Consider the following 25020-nt stretch of genomic DNA (forward strand, 5'->3'; position numbering starts at 1 on the left):
TATTGTAAGTCACCTCTGACCTAACTCAGCCATTGACTGACCAAGTGAGGAATCATATAAATTTCCAAAGTCTACGTTAGAAAAATTCAATAATATGATTAGTCAATTTCGTACAGCGTAAGATATTAAAAAATGAAATCCCTGAGTCGTACATAATAATACTATTAAAAGATTATATATTCCAAGATTGGACGATTTTGATTTTCATACATCACACACAAAGGGAAAAAGAATAAGATGGTCAAGTTGTCAGTAATCTTCTGGTTTGTGCTCGTGAGCTTTTGTCATGTCTCTCCACGTATATGTCTCGAAGGATCTGGTTTTTTCACACCCAATGATACATACGACTTAAACCGCCGAGCCTTACTTTCTTCTCTTCCTTCTAATGTCATAGCTAATGACGACTTCTACTACACGACAACGACCGGGGAATATCCAAACAGAGCATATGGTCTAGGGATGTGTGTGCCAGGTACTGATGCACACTCTTGTTCTGATTGTATTATTACTTCGACTGCTATATTGTTGCATAACTATACTAATCAGAGAGAAGCTATAGACTGGAGAATGGATAGTAGAACAGTTTGTCTTGTACGTCACTCAAACCGTTACTTTTATGGATCCCTCGGTATGGAGAGTCTGCGGAGTGATAACTTTACTAGAGATCTCGAAGCTAACTCGACGGATTTAGATATCACATGGGAAGCTATGATGACTGATGTGATAGAACAAGCTTCCTCTTTGTATTATGCAGCCCGAATACGAAAGCTTGAGTCGACTGACTCACCCATTTACGGTTTTGGGCAATGTAGTAAAGACTTATCTCTTAAAAACTGCACCAGGTGTCTACAACAAAACGTGATTGAATATAAGTCGTGTTGCAGTGGGAGACAAGGAGGCATTATTTCTAGGCCAAGCTGTTTCATTCGATGGGAGATTTATCCGTTCTTGGGACTTTTCGATAGTGTTCCTCCTCATCGAAAAGGTCAGACCATGTGTCCATGTTTTGCAATCCTTGTTGTGGTCAGGTCATATGATTATAACCATATCTAACTATGTTTTGAAGCTATATCTGCTCTGTTCGTTGGGTTCGTACAGATGGCAGAAACATTTCCACAGGAACTATTGTGGCAGTTGTCGTTGTTCCCATATTCTTGCTTTCTCTAGGATTTGTTCTTTGGAAGAGGATAAAAGCGTACAAAGCAAAGAAAACTGAAAGTGAGTTTTCTCATGTTTTGGTAACATAAGTTGAGGGTTAAAACACTCCCAAAATGTAGATATTCAATCAGTTTTTTTTGTCTCTTTCTCTGTTTCTCTCTGGTATAAATACTATATATGCATGCTTTTGTTCTGCAGCTGCGGATGATATTACAACTTCAGGTTCGCTTCAATTTGAGTTTAAAGAAATTGAAGCTGCCACAAGTAATTTTCATAGTATTAACAAGCTTGGTCATGGTGGCTTTGGTGAAGTTTACAAGGTATATAAGTTTGTCTCTAGTACTTTTTTGTGTTAGATAGAAAAGAAAAAACATTTTCTGACAATGATGTGAAGATCACAGGGAACGTTTCCGGATGGAACAGAAGTTGCTGTGAAAAGGTTGTCTAAAACGTCGGGACAAGGTGAAGAAGAGTTCAAGAACGAGGTGTTTCTTGTAGCAAAGCTTCAACATAGAAATCTTGTTAGGCTTCTCGGGTATTCTGTCAAAGGAGATGAAAAGATATTAGTCTACGAGTTTTTGCCCAACAAAAGTCTCGACCACTTCCTCTTTGGTAAGAAAAGAAACAAATAATAGGGCTCATATTCTCTAAGACCTTAGTTCTGGATCTCATTAGTCTAATTGTTTGGTATATAGGATTTGTGTGCAGACCCGATTAAGAAGGGTCAACTGGATTGGACAAGACGGTACAACATTATCGAGGGAATCACTCGAGGGATTTTGTATCTTCATCAAGTTTCACGGCTCACAATCATACACCGTGACCTCAAAGCCAGTAACATTCTCTTAGATGCTGATATGAACCCAAAAATCGCTGATTTTGGTGTGGCTAGGAATTTCAGAGTGGACCAAACTGAAGCTACCACTGGAAGAGTAGTTGGAACATTGTAAGTTATTGTCCATTTAGTGTTTGTCATTATTGTTGATAAAACTGAAAGTGATATGACTCTGTATTTTGCAGTGGTTACATGCCACCTGAATATGTGACAAATGGGCATTTTTCGACTAAATCTGATGTGTATAGCTTTGGAGTATTGATTCTGGAGATTATTGGTGGGAAAAAGAATAGTAGCTTCAACGAACAAGATGGCTCAATAAGCAACTTGGTTACATATGTTAGTAAATTTCCAATGCCATATCTTAAACTTTTCTAGTTCTCTTAGTAACGATCATGGCTCTCAACATTTAGTTTCTTGATATATGACTTGTATAGGTATGGAGGCTTTGGAACACTGAATCATTGTTGGAACTGGTAGACGCAGCCATGGGGCAGAATTATGATAGAAATGAAGTCATTAGATGCATTCACATCGGGTTGTTATGTGTTCAAGAAAATCCTGCCGATCGTCCAACGATGTCTACAGTATTTCATATGCTCACTAATACTTCAATTACTCTTCATGTGCCTCAACCACCAGGATTTGTCTTTAGGGTCAGATCCAAGCCAAACCCATTAGGTGAGAGATTGCAGCCTGGTCGGTCTACTAGCATGTCTTTTGCTTGTTCTGTATCAATCACGTGTCTTAGTCCTCGCTAAAAGTAGGGCTAATTTTAATATGTATGAAAACAAGATATGCTAAACATCCACATATTATCTGAATTATCTAACATGCTCTGTAATGATTCTCTGTTTGGCATTCTCCATAACCTTTAGTGTGTCATCATAATCTTACTAGGAAGTAATCAATTGAGCTTCAAAGTTTATATATTTTTTTAGTTTAATCCTTGATTGCTCTTGGTGTTGGTCAGAACATGTGATGCCAAAGCCACAAGCTAAAATTACAGAGACAATTTCTATGCTTTTTATTTATGGAGAAATTTATCAAATACGGTCTGGCTAGTTTTATGTGTTTTCATTCAGATATGTAGAAGACATACTAAATGAGGAAAAATATGCTAGTTCATATATCAACCGGCCGACTCTAATCCCTCAGATAGTGGATCCAGTTCACGCCTGCTTTGCAGGAAAAAGCCCGGTGTGCGAGGTGCTGGCATAGTGATTGTGTTACTGGTGAGCATCATGATAATGGTTGCTAACGTTGGACGGTCTTCTGGATTTTCTTGAACACATAAAAGCGCGATATGGATACATCTGGTGACTTCATTACTCTGATAGTTCCTCCCAATGGACGGATCCACCAGCTTTAGTTGCGAGCCATTTCTCCAAAGCTTCCAAGCCTAACACAATGAACAATTAATTAACACTGAAGATGCTTGGTCAAATGTTTAGAGTTAATAATAATGCAAATAGTTTAAGGTCTTTATGCCTACAAAGGTGACCAAGTTGCCAGCAGTAGTAGTTTCATCGATCTGGTAGAGGTTACTATTCCTCTTTCCGCTTATAATCTCAAGAATTAAGATTCCAAAGCTATAAACGTCAGACTTCATGGAGAATTTGCCATGCACGGCATACTCGGGAGACATGTAAACGCTGAAAACGTACAAATCACGTTAAAGAAATAGAGCTGGGATTAACGATATTCAGTTTTATCGGTTATTATATATGAGCAGAACTTACAAGGTTTCAGCTACCCAGTTCGTATTGCCTCGACTTTCCTCCATTCCAAAAATTGTGGCCATTCCAAAATCTGAAATTTTTGGGTTCATGTCGGCATCCAAGAGAATGTTGCTGGCTTTGAAGTCACGGTATATGATTGTGAGCTGTGGATCTTGATGAAGATGTAGAATCCCTTGAGCAATCCCTCCAATAATCTTGTATCGCTGAGTCCAGTCTAGCTCACCTTGCTTCTCAGGATCTGTACATCTCCACGTAAAACCAATTTTATTCTTAAGCTGTACGTAGAAGGGTCATATGAATAAGCAAATTGTTTAAGGAAACTGTACCGAATAAAAAATAGTCAAGGCTTTTGTTGGGAACAAATTCGTAGATCAAAAACTTTTCCTCTCCTTCCAAACAGAAGCCAAGAAGCCTAACCAGACTCCTATGTTGAATTTTTGATACATGAACAACCTCATTCTTGAACTTTTTTGTGTCTTGTCCTGACACTTTCGAGAGCTTCTTCACAACAACTTCTGTTCCATTTGAAAACTTACCCTACATAGTAATTGAAATTATCAGTAACTTAGCCTATATATCTATTTAACTTACCAAATTTGGCATACAGATATAGCTTTCATACCTTGTAAACTTGGCCAAATCCACCTTGGCCGAGCTTATTACTCTTCGAAAACTTATTCGTTGCAGCTTCAATTGTCTTAAAATCGTATTGCAATGAACTTGTAGTTGAAACATCACTATCAGCTGCAAGGAAAGGGTGTATTAGTAATGCTTCCTCGCTTCATCTCTTGGCTAAGAGACACCATTATATGCTTATAATGAAAAATACCAATTAAAAGCATAAATCATTTAAAAACTGACATTCAGATTCAATTCCTTGCAATGGCTTTCTCCTCCAGCAAAGGAAAAATCCTAAAACAAAAAGTATCAAGACGATAACAACTGCTGGAACAGTAATCCCCACTACAATTTCAGCTGAAACTCCTATGCTATCTGCTCATGACATAGAAGTTTGAATCTATTTCAGTTTTTCTTAAAGTCAAAATGTTTATTCTGTTACATACTTACCATTATTTGTCATAACTTTGCAAGGACTTACTAATGTCTGGCGTCTTGGCCGGGTCACCAGCGGAAGGTGGTTGTGGCGCAGTCAGAGGACGTCTCATCGGAGGAGGAGCTGGAGTCAAAGCAATGTTACCAAAAGCCTTTGAAAATGTAAACAACTGCCACCGGAAAAAACAGATTGGTCTCATAACATAGCCTCCTGTATTATTTCCACAGCATGACTGGTAGTTCATCATGCTTAGTCGCAAACAGTTGTCACAATCACTCGGGGATATATCTGGCGTGCATTGCATCAGCGCGTATATATTCTGGAATTGTGTCAAGTTTGCAAAATCAACTTTGTAATAATTACTACTGGACCATGGTGTGCTGCTTGCTGTGGAAGCAGCAAGAATCATACGAAGTGTTAATCCTTCCCAAGTTGTCTTGAACTCTGTTAGATTTGAGGCGATGGTTGCAGTGTTTAAGACCAAATACTGATCAATTTCCCAGTAAGCTGCAGATCCTGAGAAAGAAATGTTGGAGTAGCGGACAAGGCACAACGTTGGATCAAGTGCCCAATAATATGCGTCTGTTTGGTTGACGCAGTCCTGTATCAACCAGCCTGCCGCGCCTTTTAGACAATTCGAACAGTCACTTGGAGTTGATCCTGGGATGCACATCCCTAATGCGTAGACTCGATTTGGCTCTTCTCCAATGGAACCGTAGTAGAAACCATCTTGAGACGCGGCATCGGAAGGAAGAGAAGAGAGGATGAGACGGCGAATTGAATCGTATGTACCGTTGGGTATGAAACTCTTACGGTTCTGTATGCATGTTTGTGCTGAAACAGAGGCAACACCAAAGCTCAAGAGGTTGCTAAGAAACTCCTCTGCTTCATTTTGCCTTAAGAGATTTTAGCTGTAACATATGTCTTAGTAATCACGCATGTATCTGTTTCTAACCCGTTTAGTTTAAACTAATAATCCACCAAACTGATACGTGGTCCCAAAACCTCCATAGTGGGCAGCAAAAGTCAATAATGTTTGAAATTTCAAATATGGACCAATAAAATGACGAGTCACTTCGTTTACTTATTATGGGTGCATGAAAACAACTACGACACATTTAGGTCATTAGGTGTCATATTTTCCGAATGAAGTTATACTACTTTCCTTGGCATTTATAAGACAATAATAGATTGTAAACAATTGTTAATGCAAAATTTAAAATGTATCTCTGAATCGCCGATAACAAAAAACGAACATGTGGTTATTGTAGCTTGTCACTAATGACAACAAAACGAATCATCAAATGTATTTGTCCTTTTTTTTTTTCGTTAGTCGCACATTGTTATCTCTTGTTGCTGTCATCTACTGCTGACTCTAGCAGCAATGAAACGATTAGAACCACAAAAATTACTAGAACTCAGCTAGTTGGAAGGGGACCAGATGAGTATTGGGCTAATTCGTCGTGTTATTTTTTCAACTAATGCGTCAGTGTCATTAGTTTCGCAAATAAACCGATATTGATTCGAATGATGTATCTGCGAAGATTAGTTTCCGATGAGTCAAATACTTTTGAAACGGGGTTACAAGACAAATAAACGTATAGTGGATTGAGAGGAAGAGAAGAATGAGACTTACACGTGGTCATATCATATTCATTTTAGTGAATATTCAAAACATATTCATATTCTGCACAGCTGCCCATGAGAGATGCTTTTGAGAATACAATCCTCTGCAAGAGTTAAATCTTTCAGGATTAGAGGTTACAAACAAGACAATCAAAGACACGATGCAAAAGAAGAAGATGGTCGACTTGCCAGCCGTCTTCTGGTTTTTGCTACTGCTCATAAGCTCATGTGCTGTCTCTACACCAACCTGCATTAAGAGATCTGATTTTTTCAAAGCCAATGGTCGTTACGAGAAAAACCTCCGAGCCATGCTATTGTCTCTGCCTAACCGTGTCACGGCTAATGAATGCTTCTACAAGACTCCGTTCCAGCCCGGTCCAGACATAGCATATGGTCTAGGGATGTGTAGCCGAGGTACTACAACACAGGCTTGTTCTGAATGTATCAAGAGTGTGTCTGATAACTTACTACAGACATGTCCTAACCAGACAGAAGCTATAGACTGGAGTTATAGAGACTCGGTTTGTTTGGTACGCTACTCAAACCACATGATTCACGGATCGTTTGATTATGGATTTTTGTGGTCAGATTATAAGGAGTATAAAGATATCCCAGCCAACTTGACGGAGTTTAAAACTACCTGGCAGACTTTGATGCGTCGTGTGATAAACAAGGTTGATATGTTGTTGTACGCCAACAGCACACAAGAGCTTGGGTCGTCCCCATTCCCAACAATATATGCAATCGCACAATGCAATAAAGACCTAACCCTATCGACCTGCAATGAATGTCTACAACAGTTTCTGGATAATAATAGGTCATGCTGCCGTGGGATACAAGGAGGCTATATTGCGAGGACGAGCTGTTTCATGCAATGGGATCTACATCCACTTCCGCAATTATTCGGGAATCTGCTAACACCTCCTGAATTATCTAACGGTCAAACCATCACAACTAAGAAAGGTACGAATTGAAGCCTTCATTTTAAAGTTTGTCTGCTCTGTTTCTAGGTTGGGTATCGACTGTTTCTTTGTGTTTGCGTTTGTTTTTTTTTTCTTTTTCTTTTTTCATATGCATACAATCATAAAACGAAATAATAACCTCCTGTTATGTTTAATTAGCGCTTGTGTTTTCCGTTTGCATAAAATATTATGTGAAAATCTTTGTTCACCTAATCAAATTACTACTGGCATGTACTCTTTCGTGCAGATGGCAAAAATTTATCTACAGGAAGTATTGTGGCAATTTCAGTTGTTTCCATCGCCGTGATCACTATACTGCTTACTCTTGGATTTGTTGTTTTTAGGAGGAAAAAAGCTTACCAAGCGTCTGCAAGTGCAAGTGAGTTTTCAGTGATCACTATACTGCTTATTTTCAAAATATTATGAGCTTAAGGAAAAATCATTTCCATCAGTTTTATTCGACGTCTATCTTCTGTGAGTTGTTTTCTTATTCTCTGTTGCTTTTCTAGATGGTTATTTATCTGTTCCAAGGAGACCGAGGAGGACTTACGGTACTGCATTGCCACATGATGGTAAAAATACTAATCGACGAGTTTGAGATGTTAATGTCCCTTGGAAACTGTACAGCATAACACTATTATGTATGCTATCGTTGTGCAGCTGCGGATGATATTACAACGTCTTCAAGTTCACTTCGATTTGATTTTAGAGCAATTAAAGCTGCAACAAGTAACTTTCATAAGAGTAACAAGCTTGGTCATGGTGGATTTGGTTCAGTTTACAAGGCATGATGTTCTTAAATTTTCTCAACTACTTGATTGTCTGATAAACTCATGGTCCTAATTCTGATAGTAATTAAAGGTCATAACAAATGAGTAGGGTATGTTTCCGAATGGAACAGAAGTTGCTGCAAAGAGACTATCTAAAACATCAGATCAAGGTGAGAAAGAGTTCAAGAACGAGGTGCTTCTTGTAGCAAAGCTACAACATAGAAATCTTGTTAGACTTCTCGGGTTTTCGGCTGAAGGAGAAGAGAAGATACTAGTTTACGAGTTTGTTCCCAACAAAAGTCTCGATCATTTCCTTTTCGGTAAGAGACAAATGACATATAGACTAATATTCTGTGAAACCTCATTTATCTCTTAGTCTAATGTGTAATATGTGCAGACCCGATAAAGAGGGTTCAACTGGATTGGGCAAGACGACACAACATTATTGAGGGAATCACTCGAGGAATTCTCTATCTTCATCAAGATTCACGGCTTACAATCATACACCGTGACCTCAAAGCAAGCAACATTCTCTTAGACACGGAGATGAATCCAAAAATAGCTGATTTTGGTATGGCTAGAAACTTCAGAGTTAATCAAACTGAAGCAAATACAGGAAGAGTAGTTGGCACATTGTAAGTAACTGGCATTTATATATTACCTGAAAGTTGATAGTCCCTTTATTGTTGGCGGGAAATCGAAGATTGATATGCGGTGTATTTTACAGCGGTTACATGCCACCTGAGTATGTAGCAAATGGGCAGTTCTCGACGAAATCTGATGTGTATAGCTTTGGAGTATTGATTCTGGAAATTATTGGTGGCAAGAAGAATAGTAGTTTCCATAGGATAGATGGTTCAATAAGCAACTTGGTCACACATGTGAGTATTATTAAACCGCAAATGCAATCTCAAATATTTATTTCTCCTTTCAACAGTGATCATGGCTCTTTACATCAGTTTATTGACAAATGAATAAATAGGTTTGGAGGCTTCGGAACAATGCATCATTGTTGGAACTCGTAGATCCAGCCATTGGGGAGAACTATGATAAGGATGAAGTCATTAGATGCATCCACATAGGGTTATTATGCGTTCAAGAAAATCCAGGAGACCGTCCAAGCATGTCTACAATATTTCGAATGCTCACTAATGCTTCAATTACTCTACCTGTGCCTCAACCACCTGGATTTTTCTTTAGGGAAAGAACCGAGCCGAACCCATTAGTCGAGAGATTACTGCCTGGTCCGTCTACTAGCATGTCTTTTACTTGTTCAGTCGATGATGCCTCGATCACGAGTGTTAGACCTCGTTAAAATTGAGGCTAATGAATAACATATACATTTTTTTCATAAGCCCAAAAACACAATACTCTCTGTCTCTCTATTTGAGAATAAATGTGGTTTAGACACTTTTCATGCACATTAAAAAAAATACTAAAATACTAAAAGTTATACGAGGGTGGTCTTCAGGCTTGGTTTGCTTCAAGGGAACTAGGCTAAAACTGTAGTAGTTTTTCTATAAAAACTTTTCAAACTTCTGTTGCACTTGATGTAAAAACGCTATTTTTTCTTTGAGTCTAATTTAACATTATATTCAAAAAAAAAAGTTATATAGAAACTTTTTTCTAAATAAATTTTCTATAACACAAAAAAAAATAATTAAATTCAGTATTATTTTTCTTCAATCGAGTGTTATACTGAGTATTTTATGTCATGCAAAAGAAATATAAAATGACCTTATTTTGAAGTAAATATGCAAAAAATTATTAAATTCAGTATTATTTTTCTTCATAAAGTTGAGTTGCACCTACAGACGCTTTAAGATTTAAGTTATTACTTGGGAAGGAAGAAAAAAAATAATTGAGCTATTATTGCTTGTTGTTGCAATTGATTTATCAGGTTTTCATGGGGAGGCCATATCCAAGTCTCTCATAGCTTGGAAATATTTTTTTCTTTTGCCTTAGTTGACCTCAACTGAGTTATCTGTGACTTCTCTTAATCTCATGACAATTAGACTTATTCCTTGTTGTATTGATGATGCTTCGATCTTAGATCCTTGTTAAAAGGAAACCAAACTTTAAACCAGATTATCATTTTCTTACAATCCGGGCACATAAAGAAAATAAACAATGTAACAAGTTTAATTAGACGAGTTTTTGTTCACTGTATATTATAATAGTCTAGAATCATGTATATCATGTTTAGATTTATGAATAGTTTTGTCTTCAACGAGGAGCTAGACGAGTAATGGAAGCTTCGTCGACTGAACAGAGACCAAACGTATCCATAGATGCACCTGCTCGTTCTGCTTGTTCATGCTTGCTTCGGAAGAGAAATCCAGGTGGTCTAGGCACGACCAGAGGGATGGAGCTAGTAGTGAGGATTTGGACGATCGTTGACATAGTTGGACGATCTTCAACATCTTCTTGAATACAGAGTAAAGCGATATGGATGCATCTGGTAATTTCGCTTATTTGATAGTTATCTCCAAAAGACGGATCCACAAGCTCTAATGGCGCCCCATTCCTCCATAGTCTCCAAGTCTATTGAACATTATAACAATAAGAACTTATATCGTACGAAAAGCACAAAAAAAGTTGGAAGTCTTAAGGGTGTATACTCACATATGTAACCAAATTTCCAGCATTACCATCCATTTGATACAGGCTACTGTTCTTCTTGCCGCTTATAATTTCAAGAACTAATACGCCAAAGCTATAAACATCTGATTTCATTGAGAATTGGCCGTACATGGCATATTCAGGGGACATGTAACCACTGAAACAATGCTTATATTGTTGAGTTAATATACATGCATATTACAGTGTATAGAGGCAATAATGGCAAGAGAAAAAAAAACTTACTAGGTTCCAACTACTTTTCTCGTATTGGCTTCTATTTGATCCATTTCGAAAATTCTGGCCATTCCAAAATCTGCAACTTTGGGGTTCATATCAGCGTCCAAGAGGATGTTACCCGCTTTGAGGTCACGATGTATGATTGTGAGTCGTGAATCTTGATGAGATATAGAATTCCTCTAGCAATTCCGCCTATGATCTTGTATCGTATGGTCCAGTCGAGTTGGCTCTGCATTGTAGAGTCTTCACAATTGACAATTAAAATGTTATGAACAAAGAATGGCATGCAGTTTTTAAAACATATCTTTAGGCCAAATATCAAAGTTAACTGACCAAAGAGGAAGTAATCAAGACTTTTGTTGGGCACAAATTCGTAGACAAGTATTTTCTCATCTCCTTCTAAACAATAACCAAGTAGCTTTACCAAATTTCTATGCTGGAGCTTTGCAACAACAACAACTTCGTTTTCGAACTCTCTTTCACCTTGTCCTGACGTCTTTGATAGCCTTTTCACCGCAACTTGTACTCCACTAGGAAATGTACCCTACAAGAGTAATTTATTGTTAAATATGGGAAGGCTGCAAGTTAGTATTCGTAACATTTGAAAAAAAGATAATTAAGGACTGGAGTTTGCTCAGCTCCTTACAATAGGGAATGAGAATGAATTGTCTATGATGGTAAAGAAAGATTATAAGGTTGTTACACTTGATGCTCAAAGTATGTGTGTTTGAGTTGGTTTACACACAGGGGAAACAGAGTATTTACATGATTATTCAAGTGGTGAAACATAAAAAAAGTTATTGTGGTTTTGGTTCGAAACAACTCATGTTAAGAGTTTTTCAAACACCTCACCACTCTCTCGGTTTCCAGTATCAAGCATTACACCATTTTCTTCAGATCAAAATAGAGAGAGTGTGAGGTACTTGACAATGGTTCACACAACTCAGAACATTTCCAAGGTTTAAACACTAAACTACTAATAGATAAATAGCTACAGTGGAATCCCTATGCAATGGTAATAGTACCTTGTAAACTTCACCAAATCCACCTTCACCAAGCTTGTTACTCTGCGAGAATTTATTTGTTGCTGCCTCTATCACCTTGAAATCAAACTGAAGTGACCCTGCTGTTGTAAGATCATCCCTGTCTGTAGAAACAATTTCAACAGCCGAATTAAGATAAGAAACAAAGTAGAATAATCACTGGACCTAAGAAAACGATATAATTTATACCTCCAGCTAGTGGTTTTGTCTCATAAATCGTCCTTTTTCTCTTATCCCGGAAACAAAAAACAGCTATGATTAGAAGAAAAAGGACGGTGACTGGAACAACAACAGCGATAACTATGACAGAGGAGTTTCCACCTGTATTGACATATATTACATATAGTTTGTATTAGATCACCACATATCAACCCTTGTTTTAGCATATCTTAGAATGTCTCAAAAACAAAGTTGTGCTTAAAGATTTAACTGAAAAGAGAATGGCCAGACCAGGTCGTGGTGGTTGAGAAGGAGACGAAGCCGGTGGAAGGGCTGATATTGGTGGTGTTTCAATTGCGCTTTCGTTGTAGAAAGGGTAAACCTCGTACCTTGCATTACAACTCGGATAATTAAATCTTGCTCCGATTTGATAAAGAGGTATTTTATCAATGGAACTTTGCAAAGAGCTTAAGCAGTCTTGTCTTGTAAGATCCGGAGTGCACTGAAGTAACCCGTATACTGTCTGGAATTCGGTTAAATAGATCTTTATCGTACTGAATTTTCTAGAACTGTTGGCTGCTTCGAGGGCAGCTCGGTTCTCTAGAACTGTTCATGATAGACGACATCAAACCTACAAACTGGTCTGTTTGATTTTGATTAGAAGAAATATCCGTCGTACGTAACGGTCGATAGAATATTCTTGTGAGAGTATCTGAGAATGCACTCCTCGTAATAGAACACAGCTTCTCTCTCATTTGGACACTGTTTTAAGGATTCGCTAACGGAGTAGGCGACGCAGCTACGGCAAACTTCCGCCGACACGTCTCCGCGGCAGAGGAAAAGTCCTGTGACCTTGTCAGGAGCTTGTCCCGCCGTGGCGGTTCGGAAACTAGGGTATTGAGATTGGTGAAGTAAGTGTCGTTTCTAGTGAAAGTTTTCGTGTTTGAACAATCACGATTCAGGTAAAAAGGGTTTTAAGCAGAGGCTTTGAAGATAGTGAGGAAAAATAAAAGGAAAAGGAAGATGAAAGAGGCGCGAGAAGATATGGTTGGTTTTCTTCGATTGGTGTTTATCATCGCTAAGAATCCGATGATATCTGAAATAAGGAAATTGATTTTTGTTTTCTCTGTGATAGATTTAGCGTGAAATAGAGCGTTTTGTTTTTACGAGTAACGAGGAAAAATCAAAGTCATGGACTCAAGGTAAACGGTCTTTTGTAAGAAAGCTCGTGTTGCTATAGACAAGAAATCAAAGCAGGACTTTGATTCGGGAAAAGTGTTACATCAATTATTAATCTCCTCTAAATGCACAAGCCACAATCTAATGACTATCGTTTATAGCATTTGAGGGACTAAGACACTAGGAATGCATAAAATTTTCTAAGTAAATAAAAATTGGGGTTTTAAACTAACAACCTAAGATGCAAATAAAATACAAAAACCAAAAGCAATTAATTAACCTAAACAAGTTTCTAAGCTAAACAATAACCCATAAATATAAAGCAATAACAAAATCAATAACAAGAATGTAATTTATGAAAGTCAACAAAAAAATCAAAGGAAAAAAATGCAAAGATGATACGCCTTTGGGTTAAGGTTATTCATTTGGGTGATCAGATTCTAATCTAAAATGTTAATACAATCAATATTTGCTAATCCGTTGGCCTTACATCATAATCTAGACTAACCATTTGCATGATATTAATCCTTTCATTAATCATCAACAACTTCCATTCACAATCAAATTATCAATAAGCATTAATTCCAAGCCCAACTAACCACCTAGCAACCTCATCATTTTTTATCGGCTAGAAATGCTAAGTACTCACTAACTTAATTCTACCGGGAATTTTATCGAACACCTTCTAGACGTGAAACTTCCTCTGATCTAGACTAGCTCAATCAAGACTAATCTAGCACGAAGAACACCCTTGAGAGTAAGGATCTACAAAAATTAAGTCATAGGCATCACAAAGCATCACTTAGTCACCCTAATCTACTTAGGCCTTGTTCGTTTGACGAACTAGACGCATATATGGATACAATATCAAGATGCAGTATCTGGATGTAACATCTAAATGATGTTCATTTTTGTTTTTGGTTCATGCGTCTAGAAATTGTATATCTATGCAGTTATTTTTCTTTTGTAATTTGATATTTGTAAAATGACCAAAAAACTCTTTATTTTGTGTTGAAGATGTTTTAGTAGTTTTAGTTATGATTTTAGCTAAATAATTTTCATATTAAATTTAAATAAACATTTAATAAACGTTTTAAAATGAAATTATCTTGTTTTAATGGGAAAATGAGATTTTGCGATTTTGGCGGGAAACGAGATTTTGTGGTTTTTGAAGGAAATGTAATTTTAATTTTTTTGGCGAAAAAAGTAATTTTGGATGAAGCAGAAGTTGGTGTGAAGAGGTTTTATAAAAAGTCTGGACAAGGTGAAGAAGAGTTCAAGAACGAGGTGTTTCTTGTAGCAAAGCTTCAATATACAAAACTTGTTAGGCTTCTCGGGTATTCTCTCAAAGGAGATGAAAAGATTTTAGTCTACGAGTTTTTTTTAAGGAAAGGCTAACATTGGCACGAGGTTGCCATGGCATGCTCGGTGTGTAACTACCACCGGAGGAGGTAGAACCGAAGCCGGACACCTGGAATTGAGAACACCTTCGCGCACTATGACCAAAGACACCACAAAGTTGGCAACGACCTTAGTAGCCACGGCCTTGAGATCCTCGAGCGTGATGTTGTTGACCTCGAGAGGCATAGCGGTTGGAGGAACGAGGGGTGTTATTATTACCATGGCTCTTGTAAAACGCAACATTAGCAGTAACAGGAACGAGCGACGAGATGGAACCTTGGGAGAGGAGATTCAACTCATAGTTGATCAACTTTTCATGCAACATTGTTAAAGATGGAGGTGTGTCACGTCCATCAATTTGATCAATCACCGGTTTGTAATCTTCTGGAAGTCCGGCTAGAATATAATCAATTTGCTCTTCAGGTTCATAAGGTTTTCCAAGAAGAGCAAGCTGATCAAAACGAGTAACGAAGCCTTGAATGTATTCATCGATCGTACGAGAGCCCTTCTTCCAGGTGAGGATCTGTTCACGGATCTGCTTAATGTGGCCCCAACTTGGACGAGCATAGGTAGAGGAGAGAAGACTCCAGATCTAAGCAGAGGTGGTGGTTTTAGACAAGACCGGTTGAACCTCAACCGAAATTGCACCCAACAGGGTAGAGTAAATGAGTTGATCTTGTCGCTCCCAGATCAATTGGTGACAGCTTGTCCTGTGGAAAAGTTGTTAAAAGGGTGGGGACCAGGGTTCGAGGAACGCCTGGCGCACCGATAACCTACTGTGGATTTGGATGAGTAATTCCATTTGCCACAGTGAGGGGTTATGATCGATGCCCTGCAGGGACAGCTTTGGGCCTATAGAGACAAGCTAGCAGTGAAGCTAGTGGGGTCCACAGGACCAGTTGTTACAAACTCTCCTATATTTTTGTCCAACAAAAGTCTCGACCATTCTCATTGGTAAAATAACAAATGATAAGGGTGTCTAAGCACTCACTAACTTAATTCATATGAGTGAAGCCTTTCTCTTACGAATATTTCTATTTAGCTATTTAGGATTATTTCTATTTTTCTTATTTCCTTTTCTCTTAGGGTTTTACTTTAGGATTGATTATATATAGAGATGAAGTCTAGGTTGTAAGACTCATCCAAGCAATTGAGAGCTTTGGAGGTTTCAATCGGATTAGGCCGAGGGAAGAAACCTTAGTTCTCTTTGGAGAGTTTTACTCTTGCTACGTTATTGTTCTGTTTCTATCCTATTATAATAAAGGGTTATTGATATTACTTTTGGTTTTGGGATTCTATCTCTAACAATTGGTCCAATCTAAAGACAAACGACCTGAAGAATGGCACAGACACGTTTGGATGAGTTAGAGAAGAATCAGAATACTTTCTCTAAGAATCTTCAAACTTTAGAAAAGAATCAGGAGGTTTTGTCTTCAAAGATCGATGGGCTATATGCCAAATTTGATGAGATGCAAATCCTTTTTAAGCAATTCATGCAAGGTTCTGGTCAAAAGAGTGGGGTTACCTCCGACTCGCACGACCTCTCGTCAGCTTCTACAGTTAAAAGTAACTCTATGGAGCAGAAAGTTACGATGGAAGCTTCTCAAGACGATAACCTCTGTGTGGTGCGGCAAGTCGAGATTCCGAGTTTCAACGGTGAAGATCCACTTGGGTGGTTGGCACAAGCTGAGCAATAGTTCTCACTTCAAGGCACACATCCTGATAAGAAAGTAACTATCGCCTTCATGGTAATGGTAGGCGATGCGCTGCACTGGTTACAGTGGCTTCGCCAGCAAAGTCCAACACTGTCTTGGGTACAGCTTAAGACAGAATTGATGGAACAGTTTGGAGGAGACATTACAGCATCTCCGTTCAAACAATTAGCAGCCCTTCAACAAACAAGTTCAGTAGATGAGTTTGTCACTGAATTTCTTGCTCGAGCAGCTCAAATTCCTTCTCTAGATCCACACCTTCAGTTGGGGTTATTTCTCAACGGACTCAAAGAGGAGATTCGTGTGAAATTTCGTCCATACGATGTTAGAGAATTACGAACAGCAATTCGTGTTTCACGGTCTATTGAAAAAGAGCTGGATTTTTACTATGGGGACAAAGGCAAACCACCTGATAAGGCAGTTAGGCGATTTAAAGAGAGTTTTGGGACTCCTAATCATTCCCTACGAACCCTTGATCATGAGAAACAAGTTGTGTTAACACAAACATCTTCTTAGGTTGGTTCAAGCAGCAACATTTATAGGCCAAGGGGTACACGTCAATATTCACACCAAGAGTATCTCGACATGAAGGCGAGAGGATTATGTTTCCGCTGCAAGCAACCCTACTCCCCTCAACATGATTGTCCCTATAAGTCTCTTAGAGCTTTGATGTTGGCAGAGGATGAAACAATTATAGATGGCGAGATAATGCCTTTATAAGGGCAAGTCAGATTTGAATCCAGCCTTGAGGACAAGGCTGTTTTGGAGCGGTCGGCAATGTTACGAATATTTCTATTTAGCTATTTAGGATTATTTCTATTTTTCTTATTTCCTTTTCTCTTAGGGTTTTGCTTTAGGATTGATTATATATAGAGATGAAGTCTAGGTTGTAAGACTCATCCAAGCAATTGAGAGCTTTGGAGGTTTCAATCGGATTAGGCCGAGGTAAGAGAACTTAGTTCTCTTTGGAGAGTTTTACTCTTGCTACGTTATTGTTCTGTTTCTATCCTATTATAATAAAGGGTTATTGATATTACTTTTGGTTTTGGGATTCTATCTCTAACACTTTCACACAAGCATTGTTAGAACAGAGAGGCAAAACGTGTCTAAGAGAAACTTTTGAAGAGCTCATTACAAAGGATTGCACCTAGAATGTAAGGAAAGTCCCGACGTCAATATCATAGTGTGTGAGTAATCCGAGGCTTCATGACTTCACCTCGTGATTCCTTATTCTGTTTTGATGCCTTGATCACTGAGATAAATCCTTGTTTAAGGAAACCAAAATGTAAAACATAGTATCATTTACTACATGCTGGGCACACAAAGAAAATAAACAGTTTGATTTACACGAATCTTTGTTCATAGTCCAAGCTTAATAGTCTAGAATCATATAGCACAACTTAATTTTAGTGAATATAGTTTTGTCTTCAACGAGGGGCAACACTAGTAATGGAAGCATCATCGATTGAACACGGAGCAAGCCTATCCACAGATGTAGCAACTTCTCTTATTTGTTCCTGCCTACCCCGAAAGAAAAATCCAGGTTGTTTAGGCACGGCGAGAGCTATTGAGCTAGTAGTGAGCATTTGGACGATTGCTGACATAGTTGGACGATGTTCAACATCTTCTTGAACACAAAGTAAAGCGATATGGATACACCTAGTAATTTCATTTATTTGATAGCTATCTCCAAAGGATGGATCCACAAGCTCTAACGGCGACCCATTGCTCCATAATCTCCAAGTCTATTAAACATTCAACATTTTCATAATATATACTCTGGTCAAATCAAAGAAAGCATTAGAAAAAAAATTAAAGTTTTAAGGCTCATACTCACATATGTAACCAAGTTACCAACACTACCATCCATTTGATAGAGACTACTGTTCTTCATGCCACTTATAATCTCAAGAACTAAGACCCCAAAACTATATACATCTGATTTCATGGAGAAGTGGCCGTACATTGCATACTCATGAGACATGTATCCACTGCCACAATTCTTAATTTTGAGTTGATTGAAACTTATTACGGTCTATAGATCAAATAAATGGCAAGGATCAATACTTACTAAGTTCCAACAACTCTTCTTGTATTGGCTTCCGTTTGGTCCATCCCAAAAATTCTCGCCATTCCAAAATCTGCAACTTTCGGGTTCATATCAGCGTCCAAGAGGATGTTGCCCGCTTTGAGGTCACGGTGGATAATTGTGAGTCGTGAATCTTGGTGAAGATAAAGAATTCCTCTAGCAATTCCTCCAATGATCTTGTACCGTCTTGTCCAGTCAAGTTGGATCTGCATTCTAGAGTCTACACAAATCGTACGTACTTAATGTTAGTAACGAAGGGTGGCATGCAATTTAGAAATTATATCTTAGGCGGCTAAGTATTGAATTTAACAGACCAAAGAGGAAGTAATCGAGGCTTTTGTTGGCCACAAACTCATATACAAGTATCTTTTCCTCTCCTTCCAAACAATATCCTAGAAGTTTGACCAAATTGCGGTGTTGAAGCTTTGCCACAACAATAACTTCGTTTTCGAACTCTCTTTCACCTTGCCCTGATGTCTTCGATAGCCTTTTCACCGCAACTTGTACTCCACTAGGAAATGTACCCTGTAAGAGTAGTTTATTTTTAAAAGGATTCATAAGTATAAGAGTTAGGTTTAAAATTATCATGAAAATGAAGAAGTACTCAAATGCAATTATGTCAGTTTGTTTTGTTCGACAACGCGATTATAAAAAGATTATAAAACAGAGTATTCTGGGGGAGGTCCTCATTTGTATTGTGGTGAAACATACACGTTACTGTGGTTTTGAGCCTAAACAAACAATGTAAAGAATTTGTCAAAAACTTCACCTCTCTTGGTTACAAATGTTAAGCCTACATGATGTGTTTTGACTTAAACTGAGAGAATGGTAAGGTGTTTGGCAACGATTTACACAACATAGAAAACGTTTCCAGAGATTCAAATTGTAGATAAACACCTTATACAATGGTAAAATAATACCTTGTAGACTTGGCCGAATCCACCTTGACCGAGTTTTTTACTTTCCGAAAAATTATCTGTGGCTGCCTCAATTGCCCTAAAATCAAATTGAAGTGAGCCTGCACTCTTAATATCATCCCCATCTGTAGAAATTACCACAGAAGCTTAAATTCAGATAAGAACACAACTGAATATTCATTCTAGATGAGAAGATAATCATTGGAGTCTACCTCCAGCTAGTGGTTCTGTCTCATGAATCATCCTCTTTCTCTTAGTCCGGAAACAAAAAACAGCTATGAAAAGAAGAAAAAGGACGGTGATTGGAATAACAACAGCGATAACTATGACAGATGAGTTTCCACCTTCTCCTGTATTGACATACATAGTCTGTATCAGATCATCAAATATAAACCTTTTATTTTAGCATAACTTTGAAAATTTGAAAAATAAGGTTTTGCTGAAACATGTAATTAATCATAGGAAAGTAGAATGTTCAGACCAGGTCGTGGTGAGGATATTGAAATCGGCGGTGATGGTGGAGAAGGAGCTGTACCAGGTGGAAGGGCTGATATTGGTAGTGTTTTAATGCCGGTTTCGTTGTAAAACGCATAAAGCTCGTACCTTGTAATACAATTCGGATTAAAAAGTCTTGCTCCAATTCGGCCAAAAGACATTCGACCGACCAAACGTAGCAAACAGCTCATGCAGTCCCGTCTTGTAAGATCAGGAGTGCACTGAAGCAGCCCGTAAAAAGTCTGCAATGTGTTCAATTCGGTCTTTATCGCACATAATTTTCTAGAACTTTTGGCTGCTTCGGTGGCAGCTCGGCTCATCGTGGAGGACACCGAAGCTATGAACCGTTCTATTTGATTTTGATTATAAGAAATATTATTCGGGTTTTGCATGAATACATATCCGTCGTACGTAAGGGTCGATAGAATATTCCTGTGAGAGTATCTGAGCATACACTCTTCGTAATAGAGCACAACCTCTCTCTCATACGGACACCAAGTTAAGGTTTCGTTAACGGCAAAGGTGACGCAGCTACGACATACTTCCGCCGACCCGTCTCCGCGACAGAGGAAAAGTCCTGTGACCTTGTCGGGGGCTTGTCCCGCCGTGGCGGTTCGGAAACCGGTGGAGTAAGAGGCGTTACGGGAAGAGAGAGAGGACAAAAGGGTTTTGAGATTGGTGAAGTAAGTGCTGTTCCTTGAATATGTTGTCGTATTTGGACAAAAACGACCTAGGTAATTAGGATTTTGAGCAGAAGCTTTGAAGCTAGTGAGAACTGAGAACAGGAAAAGGGAGATGAAAGATACCAAAGAAGACATGGTTCGACTTCCTTGAGATTTGAGTTTCACATGATGGAGCTTTCTCATTTATAAACAGAATAGTTTTCTTGTCTCTCTGATTAACGTGAAGTAGACGATGGTTTATGACGACCATAAGTAGGAAGTCAAAAAGTCAAAAGTAAACGATTTTTTTACTTCATTTTTATTAAACAACATAACTTTTTTGTGGGGAAAAGGCCATGTTAAAATTAAGTTGAATTTCGATGAAAAAATTAGGTATTTGATTAAATGACGATTTACATAATCACTTATTGAATGTAACAATGTACTTAAGTAATTAAAGGGATTTTTGATGTACTAAGACAAGTGAAATGGCACTTGGCTTAGTTGGAGCCAACACAACGCCACATATGTAGTACAGGTTGAAAAGTTTACGGGACGTTTGCAGCGGGAAGACATCTCCAGTGAACTGGGTGAGGGACCTGATTAGTTGGTGGAATCTCCGTCGGATCGCAGCGGTCGCCTTGAGCGTAGCATTCATAGACCGGTCCATAGATTGTCTGGCCATAAGACGGTTCGGGGGCGTTACAACGGTGATATCAAACCCAAAAGTTCATACTCCTATTTCACAAAGAACATTATTTTAGACTTTTTTCTTTGTTTCACAATGAATGTCACTTTACATTTCCAATGTGATTTTTAAATAGGTTGCAATGGAAACGGATACGTGGAAACGAAACGTTTCAGAAACGGGAAACGATAATCTTCTAAAATTAAAAAATGAAAACGTTTTGGAAACGTATGTATACCTGGATATATATATATATAGATATATATATATATACATAATAAAACATCAAACATAAAACCTATATCAATAAAAATATTTGANACGGTGATATCAAACCCAAAAGTTAATACTCTTTCTATTTCACAAAGAACGTTATTTTAGACTTTTTCTTTCACAATGAATGTCACTTTACATTTCCAATGTGATTTTTAAATAGGTTGCAATGGAAACGGATTCGTGGAAACGAAACGTTTCAGAAACGGAAAACGATAATCTTCTAAAATGAAAAAATGAAAACGTTTTGGAAACGTATGTATACCTGGATATATATATATATATATATATATATATATAAATATACATAATAAAACATCAAACATAAAACCTATATCAATAAAAATATTTGAAACAACATAAATTCAAAACATAAACTTTAAATAGTTGAATTAAAACACTAATAATATTATATATTTATATGTATTATGAATATATATTTTCAAATTATTTTATTTATTAAGTTTCTAAGCTAAAAAAAAGTCTCCGTCGTGTTTCCAAAACAAAAACGAAGTTTCCATCGTGTTTCCAAACAGAGATTTTTAGGAATCGTGTTTTCGTGGCTTGTTTTCGTGTTTCCACGAGTTTCTATTTCTGAAACGTTTCGGAAACGTGAAACAGACCTTAAAAAAAGTTTACATGCAACATAGATTTTTAACATCAAATTTTTTATTCTACTCTTACCCCGAAGCTCTTTTTATTAAATTTAAATAATTAATTACTCGTTCAATATATAAAGATATGTATGTATAATTTAATTTTTTTAATTTGGGTGCAATTTGTCAAAACAACACTTTGTAAAATAAAGTAATTTTTTCTGGACCTCTAAAGTCTAAACCAAAAGAGTTTAGTGGAAGCTTGGCTTCAAAAGTTAAGAGATTTAATAAATTTGTAAGGTTTGTTTTTTAGAAACCTTAGTTATTATTAAGGGATCGTGCGTTTCTCAAATTTGTGTTTTATTAAAAAATTGTAAAAACAATGACATCTCAACAAAAAATAAAATCACCGGAAACTAAAAATTTTGAATAACAAGAAGTTTTGTGTTGAATATACCAAAGAAGACATGGTTCGACTTCCTTGAGATTTGAGTTTCACATGATGGAGCTCTCTCATTTATAAACAGAATAGTTTTCTTGTCATTCTCTCTCTCTAATTAACGTGAAGTAGACGATGGTTTGTGACCATAAGTAAGAAGTCAAAAAAGTCAAAGTAAACGATTTTTTTTTTCTTTTTCATTTTTATTAAACAGCAAAAATTTTTTGGGGAAAATACCATCTTAAAATTAACTTGCATTTGGATTAAAAAATTAGTTATTTGATCAAATGATTTACATAATCACTTGTTGAGCGTAAAGAGACACCTTCACAAACACTCTAGCCTGTACAAAGAATAATTCTCCTTATTAATGTTAGGAAACTCTATCTATATATATGACTGAGTTGCCTTTGAAAACCAAACCCCCTTATAACAATCCATTTTCTGCCGGACATACTAATTTGATCCCAAGTTTCTATTGAAAACTTAAATATGTACCATTTTACAGTTTACAGACTTTACAACATAAGACTAAAGAGAAACTCACAGTGCTTCTTATTTTTGGAGAAATAAATCAGGAAAAATACTTAGGTTCACCCCTAGGGGTGAACCTTTGTATTTATCCTCTCTCCTCTCAATCAATTAAAATATTCTATCTAATATTTTATTAAAAAAATAAATCAAAATTAAATTAAAAAGAAAAATAAATTAAGGAAACAAATTCTGTATTTTTTTATTTTAAAGAAAGTTAAATATTAGCTTGGTTTAGATTTTATAATTAAAACGAAATTATATGTCGGTTTGGGTTTACAAATGAGGTGGTTAGAGTTTATATTTTACAATTATAACAAAATTATATGTCGATTTGAGTTTACAAATGGTTAGAGTTAGATTTTACAATTAGAACAAAATTATATGTCGGTTTGGGTTTACCAATGAGATGGTTAGGGTTTAGATTTTACAATTATAACGAAATTATATATCGGTTTGGATTTATAAAAGAGCGGTTTAAGTTTCTAATTTAATAATGTATACAGATTTTATTACCTTATTTTATAAAGGGTGAACCAAGGGGTGAACCCAAATATTGTCCATAAATCAGTTATGGTATGATCACACTTTTGTGTGTGTTTCACGAATTCACCACACGTAGTTTGCTGAAGCTGTTGTTAAGATATAAAGAGTCATTAAATAAATCACCCAATTGACCCTGAGCACCATGAGATTCAGAAATAGAGACACTTTTTCCATTATGAATTTCTTTTTCCTTGAGAAGCCAGCTGGTCACGCATTCTTGTCCACTTGATATTATTTTCATAATAATTTTTGCTCATGGAACTTTTGCTTTTCTTCTGACACGGGACAAACATACATGTTTCCTCTTAGCTTTAACATTTAGGATCTAGAGGTCAGCTCTTTCTCTTCAAGCTTCAGAAAAACTCAGATCTTTAGAAAACCCAGTTCATCAAGAATCCCAGATCTTTAGAAAACCCAAATCTTCAGAAACCCATATATGCTTAACAGACTCCCTTTTAATCCGCTCCTGTTATAAGAACTACAACCACTTGACAAAAATCCGCCGACAGAAATGTTCCACCACATAACTTGAACTTTCTGACTTCCATTAGAAGTTTCGGCAGAACATGCTTCTAGGGTGCGTATGCTTCTTCTTATTACCACCTCTTCCTTTTATACCTCTTAGAGTTCTCCACAAACCCTAGGTTCCACAAGCTTCTTCCTATTGACTTTTGGGTAAAAGCTTGTTCTCTTTTTTTTCAGCTTGACCCATGCTTTTGTTCCTATCGTACATATATGACACAAGCATGCTTCTCTGACACAGCCGCTCCACTGCTTGCTGCAACTTGAAGCTTTTCCGCTCTGTTTCACTACACAACCTCTTCACGAGGTTTACCTTGTTTCCAGCTATGTTGCACTACACAACCAGTAAACATTGTCTGCTCTGTTGTACTTCAGGTTTACTCAACTGGTATATATCTTGCTCTGTTATATTATGCAGTTGCTCATTTCTTTCTGCTCTGAAGCGCTTTCAGGTTCCTCAGCTGATTATGGATATCTTGTCTGAGTTCTCACTTCTTGGATCTTCACAATGACTCCAAGGTTCAGCATGTCACTTCATTCCATGTGAATTCACATTGAGCTGTCTTGGCTGAGGTAGATTCTCTGATTCTCTATTTGAGGAATCATTGTGTATGTGTCTGTAGCTGGTTACACAAGCTCCAGCTTTTTCACTGCTTCTGTGTTTGTACCCATGGTTGTATCAGATTTGTTCACTGCTTCTTGATCATCTCTCTTGAGTCTAATAACCAGGAACAACACCAATATATCTTCAATCTCTCCCTT

The 25020-nt window shown here is 37.3% G+C and overlaps 4 protein-coding genes and 1 pseudogene across 4 annotated transcripts; 2 read left to right on the forward strand and 3 right to left on the reverse strand.

Annotated features, from left to right (window-relative positions):
* On the forward strand, positions 133–2820 carry LOC104722681 (cysteine-rich receptor-like protein kinase 24). The gene is made up of 8 exons (XM_010440886.2): positions 133–148; positions 224–985; positions 1099–1218; positions 1357–1478; positions 1560–1770; positions 1867–2104; positions 2179–2332; positions 2431–2820. The coding sequence occupies exons 1-8, from the start codon at positions 133–135 to the stop codon at positions 2752–2754; spliced, it is 1947 nt and encodes a 648-aa protein (XP_010439188.2). The 3' UTR covers positions 2755–2820.
* LOC104727803 (cysteine-rich receptor-like protein kinase 22) lies at positions 2960–5819 on the reverse strand. Its single transcript, XM_019232594.1, is given in 8 exon segments — positions 2960–3395; positions 3489–3648; positions 3736–3973; positions 4062–4272; positions 4358–4479; positions 4597–4728; positions 4835–5656; positions 5659–5819. Coding segments are annotated over 8 exon segments (1977 nt in total). The 5' UTR covers positions 5681–5819; the 3' UTR covers positions 2960–3125.
* On the forward strand, positions 6507–9530 carry LOC104727804 (cysteine-rich receptor-like protein kinase 21). The gene is made up of 8 exons (XM_010446875.2): positions 6507–7378; positions 7625–7756; positions 7887–7949; positions 8038–8162; positions 8257–8467; positions 8545–8782; positions 8875–9028; positions 9130–9530. The coding sequence occupies exons 1-8, from the start codon at positions 6577–6579 to the stop codon at positions 9460–9462; spliced, it is 2058 nt and encodes a 685-aa protein (XP_010445177.2). The 5' UTR covers positions 6507–6576; the 3' UTR covers positions 9463–9530.
* On the reverse strand, positions 10272–15010 carry LOC104722683 (annotated as a pseudogene).
* On the reverse strand, positions 17819–20879 carry LOC109125161 (cysteine-rich receptor-like protein kinase 19). Its single transcript, XM_019232315.1, has 7 exons — positions 19988–20879; positions 19719–19856; positions 19510–19631; positions 18904–19114; positions 18572–18809; positions 18338–18491; positions 17819–18245 (listed from the first exon to the last, which is right to left on the reverse strand). The coding sequence occupies exons 1-7, from the start codon at positions 20865–20867 to the stop codon at positions 17928–17930; spliced, it is 2061 nt and encodes a 686-aa protein (XP_019087860.1). The 5' UTR covers positions 20868–20879; the 3' UTR covers positions 17819–17927.

This window comes from Camelina sativa, chromosome 11 (assembly GCF_000633955.1).
Source record: "Camelina sativa cultivar DH55 chromosome 11, Cs, whole genome shotgun sequence".
NCBI classification, from domain to species: domain Eukaryota; kingdom Viridiplantae; phylum Streptophyta; class Magnoliopsida; order Brassicales; family Brassicaceae; genus Camelina; species Camelina sativa.

Bases quoted from the DNA above. Each gene is read 5' to 3' on its own strand.
- LOC104727804 (XM_010446875.2), top strand. From the start codon at position 6,577: ATGCAAAAGAAGAAGATGGTCGACTTGCCAGCCGTCTTCTGGTTTTTG. The intron at 7,757-7,886 runs GTGAGTTTTCAG...TTGCTTTTCTAG, and splicing joins CCAAGCGTCTGCAAGTGCAA to ATGGTTATTTATCTGTTCCA. The intron at 8,163-8,256 runs GCATGATGTTCT...ACAAATGAGTAG, and splicing joins GATTTGGTTCAGTTTACAAG to GGTATGTTTCCGAATGGAAC.
- LOC104722681 (XM_010440886.2), top strand. The intron at 1,219-1,356 runs GTGAGTTTTCTC...TTTGTTCTGCAG, and splicing joins CAAAGCAAAGAAAACTGAAA to CTGCGGATGATATTACAACT. The intron at 1,771-1,866 runs GTAAGAAAAGAA...ATTTGTGTGCAG, and splicing joins TCTCGACCACTTCCTCTTTG to ACCCGATTAAGAAGGGTCAA.
- LOC109125161 (XM_019232315.1), bottom strand. From the start codon at position 20,867: ATGAGAAAGCTCCATCATGTGAAACTCAAATCTCAAGGAAGTCGAACC. The intron at 19,115-19,509 runs GTATTATTTTAC...CTACTCTTACAG, and splicing joins GATTCGGCCAAGTCTACAAG to GGTACATTTCCTAGTGGAGT. The intron at 18,492-18,571 runs GTAAGTATTGAT...GAATTGTGGCAG, and splicing joins AGAAGAGTTGTTGGAACTTA to TGGATACATGTCTCATGAGT.